The sequence below is a fragment of the Chrysochloris asiatica genome, unplaced genomic scaffold (assembly GCF_000296735.1).
Source record: "Chrysochloris asiatica unplaced genomic scaffold, ChrAsi1.0 scaffold00048, whole genome shotgun sequence".
In the NCBI taxonomy this organism is placed as follows: Eukaryota; Metazoa; Chordata; class Mammalia; order Afrosoricida; family Chrysochloridae; genus Chrysochloris; species Chrysochloris asiatica.
In genome coordinates, this window is record NW_006408566.1 from 6,640,969 (window position 1) to 6,645,407 (window position 4,439).

A 4,439-nucleotide genomic window follows, 5' to 3' on the forward strand; every position below is an offset into this window, starting at 1 on the left:
CGGTGGCATAGCTTTCAGCAACTCTCAAGCCACTACAGTATGACAAACTGACAGACGAGTGGTGAAGTTTGCTCACTACAGTCTAGTAAGTAAACATAAATGCTTCCTTGCTTACTGGTCCCTTCTCCTTGTGATCCTTCAAGGATAATAAATTTGAAGAGGCTTTGATGTGGGCTTGGGACAGAGGCTGACACCAGTTATTTCTAGAGGCAGAATTATTGATATGATGCAAAAATATGAAATTGTTCATCAGTGATTGGTAAGTAAGCACAAGTAAGCCCATGGTTATCTTGCCTATTGGGCAATCAAACACTAAAAAGTAAGATCCTTATCAGAAAAATTCATCTGACATCTGCAGGACAAATTATCTTTCTACGTCTGTGCTAAAGATGGAAGAAGGCAGCCAGTAAGTGACTATTGAATGTGTCAAGCAGGACATGAATTTTCCTTATTAGCTCTATGAGATGATTATTATCAAAACAATTTCATATAGAAGGAACCTTGGAGAGGTGAAATGCTTGCCTAAGAGTCTAGATCTTATAAGTGGTGGTGGTTGTTTTGTGCCATGGAGTTGGTTCCAACTGATAGTAATGTTGTATAGGGTTTCTGACTCTGTAAATCTTTACAAGAGCAGAAAGCCTCATCTTTCTCCCATGGGGCAGCTGGTAGATTTGAACTGCTGAGCTTGTGGTTAGTAGCCCAACTCCTAACCCACTACATTACCAGGACTCTTTAGATCTGGTAAGTGGGAATTCAGAATTCAAACTCTGGGCATTAGAACTTGCATTCTTAAGTATGACTGCCTATTAAGTATGACTACCTATAATATGTCACTTATGACGTTCACAAAACCCGTATGGTGAAGGCTTCCCAATTCTAGTAATATGACTATTGAGAATCAAAGAATTTAAAATTTGAGCTATGTTTCTCAATCAGCAAGTGGCAAAGTTTAAAATTGTAGCTCTCACGTGGCTACCTCCAAATCTTTCCATGATGCTCTTCTGCTTTCCAAGACTGCCTTCCCTTTACTGTCAGGGAAGCAACTAATGGCAATTGATAGTATTCAGAAGTGACTGGATAACTAGCTATAATCATAAAAGTGCACGCAATCAAAACAGTGCAATGTAGCTAACATATGTGCTTAGCAAACACTGTTAAAATGAGGTCTGGCCAATAAAATGTATGCAAAGTTAGTATAAATTGGACAACAGCATGAGAGTAACTTCAGAACTTGATTTGGCAATACTCATCATAGTAGATCCTCATTTGATTCTCTGCAAAATGAGAGGCTCAGTTTTTACTTTATTTTTATTCTCTGTCCTACTTGCCGCCTCAGAAGTGAGGAGCGACGAGCCGTTGAAGCTCTGCGGGAAAGACTTCATCCGAGCAATCATCTACATCTGTGGTGCCTCCAGGTGGAGAAGGCATCTGGAGGGAAGTCTTCAAGTTCAGCAAGGTAATATGAAGTCACCTGTATCCTAACATTAAAAAAAATAATGTTTTATTATTTTCTTGGTGAAAGCTTACTAGCAAATTTGATTCCTACTTTACAATTTCGACACAATTGTACAGTGACATTAACTATTGTGTCAATAGTCACAATGTGTCAATATTCCCTTTAACTGCTATCTGGTTCCATTCCGAGTGTTCTAGTTCCTTTACCCACTTACCTTTTCAGTTTTGCTTTAGAGGAAATGTTCTTTTGGTCTTACATAGATGGTTTTTTAATGGAACACATGTTACTTTTTAAATTTTAAAACTGTTTCCCTAAATACTGCTAACCCATGTGTATCAATTTAGGGGATTAATCATGGGGTTAAAAATAAAAGCAAATCAATACTGAATTTGGCTGGGAAAAGAGGTGTTCTTGCTGCATTTTTTAAAAATGAGGACTTTGCTTTTTAGTCTCTTTGGAATCATTTGATTACATAACTATTTGGATGAGCCTAGCATCTCTGTCCTGATGTGGTGCTGCAGGGTAATGCAGTGAACCACGAGGTCAGTTTGAACTGCAAGGTTGTCAGTTCAAACCCACCAGTTGCTCTTTGGAAACCCTATACAGGGTCACTGTGAGTCAGAACCGACTTGACAACACTTAACAATAACAAAGCATTTCTATCAGGTAAAAACATTGGGGTTACCCTTGTTGTTTTTGTTAGGTGCCATGGAGTCGGTTCCGACTCATAGCAATCCTGCACAGGGTTTCCAAGGCTGTAAATCTTTACAGGAGCAGAAAGCCTCATATTTTTCCTGTGGAATGGCTGGTAGTTTTGAACTGCTGGAGGAAAAAGGCACATGGTGGATTAACACGATTTTCACACTTGGATAATAAAGAATATAAGAAGATGGAATTTTAAAAGGTGCTAGATAAGGGTAGGAAATATGGAATCTAATATTTACGCATTTATTAAGTATGACAGCTTCATGTGCAATAGTTCACTTGGACTGGTGACCAGGTTACTCTGAAGTAAGTGATATTACCACCATTTACCACTAGATCAGAGCCCTTAAGTGGCACAAACAGTTGAGCACTGAGCTACTAACCAAAAGGTTGGTGGTTTGAATCTACCCAGGGGAACCTCAGAAGAAAAGCTTGGTGATTTACTTCCATAAAGATCACAGCCATTGAAAGCCCTACACACAGTTCTTGAAAACACATGAGGTTGCCATGAGTTGGAATCGACTCGATAACAATTGGTTTGGCTTTCGGTTTTCATCATTAGACTGAAAAGAAAGCTAATAAACTACATGGCTAGGAGGTGAATCAGGTATGTCTGGCTTCATTTATTCCACGCTGCTTCTGAGGTGGGAGAGAAAAAGTGGTGGGCTGTGGAAACAAATGACAGCATTGTGGAAGGGGTGCTACTTAAAAGAGGCCCAGAGGGATGTGTACTATTTAAGGAGAAAGGCTGATGTGGGGTGGGAGTTCTAGTAATAGGAATTGCGTCATCAGAATTTGAAGGTGGGACTGGACCTAGTGTGTTTCAACCAGAGTGAAGGACTGACTTCATTACACTCATTTCTCTCTTCATTCAAGTAACTTAGAAGTTAGCTTAGAATTCCTTGTGCTAATGCTATGTAAAGCAGAGATATACTTTACTTAAGATACTGTTTTAATAATAAAAACAGTTGTATTTCATCTGAGGACTCCAGACTCATAGAAAGAGAGGGACTGAATGCTGCAGCCAGGAGGCAGGCTTGCAGAATGTGCCCTTCGGTTGTTTAAATTATTATATATCCCCGAGTGCTTTTGCATACATCTCCTCTCACCAGAAAAACAAAAAAAAACGGAAGGAATGGAAGCAAATACTGTTGAATGATGATGCACAGAGGAGATTGTAATCATTGCAATGAAATGATGGTGTAAAGCCAATGTTCTCCCATGTAAACTATTACTCAGTTCACAATTAAAAAAAAAAAAAGCAGTTGTATTTGCTATATTTTTAATAAAAAGTTAAACAAATGTTTTCATAATGAATATTGCAATTCCACATATGATTGTAAAGGTTTCAGTGTGGTCTTATGTGACTTTGGTAAAAATCTCTAAAGTGATTTTAGAGGATGACCCACAGTGTTCATAGTTTTGGTGGGTTAATGTCTTGGGAAAATTCATGAACTAGCCCTGTGCTCTAGAAAGAGAAAAACATTACCATTATCATTTCAGTATTGAGAGGTTTGTAGTTACAAGAAGGTGATAGAACGAATAAGCGTTTTTAATCGAAGGCTAATACACTAGTAAGTATAACTTTTCAGGATTTACATCGATCTTTGGATTAGCATACCAAAGACTGAAAAATAGCAGTCTTTGTGAAATACACGGCACAGTGGACTAGATAAACACATATTGCCCATATTTCCTTTATACTATATAGTCCCAATGCTGTCTATTTAGACTTTGATGAGTTTTCAAAGTGCTTACATATATTATTTTACTTCAGTTACTGATTTACAATCAACATTCATTCTACTGTTTCTTGGTACTTGTCAGTGTCCTAAGGTACTGATAAATTAGTCTGAACTAGATCAAGAGGAGAGAGACAGTAAACTTTGGTAACAATACTTGAATAAATCTACAGTGTTGTTGTTAAGTGCTGTTGAGTCTGTACAGACTCATAGGGACCCTGCAAAGCGTTTCCAAAGAAGGGCTGATAAGGTTGAACCATCAACCTTGTGGTTCAAACTGACCCTGCAGTCCAGTGCTTTATCCCATAACACCACACCAGGACTACAGTGTAGCCCACCTTTTGTTGCCAGGTATAAAGCCAAAAGGAACAAGCCCACTACTGTCAAGTTTATTCCACCTTATAAAACAGAGTGGAAGTGCCCCATAGAATTTCTAAGGACTTCCACATCTTTCTGCCATAGAATGGTTGGTAGATTTGAACCGCCAAGGCTCAGAAGTGTAAACCCCCATTGTCTTCCTTCTTGTTGTTGTTGTT

At 38.6% G+C, this 4,439-nt stretch overlaps 1 protein-coding gene across 1 annotated transcript in view; it reads left to right on the forward strand.

Annotated features, from left to right (window-relative positions):
- Nucleotides 1–1,281: 1,281 nt before the first annotated feature.
- Nucleotides 1,282–4,439, forward strand: part of INSL5 (insulin-like 5) — a 5,675-nt gene continuing 2,517 nt past the window's right edge. The window contains exon 1 of the mRNA XM_006862499.1: nucleotides 1,282–1,456. Coding sequence (XP_006862561.1) covers nucleotides 1,282–1,456 — 175 coding nt within the window. The remainder of the gene's footprint in view (nucleotides 1,457–4,439) is intronic.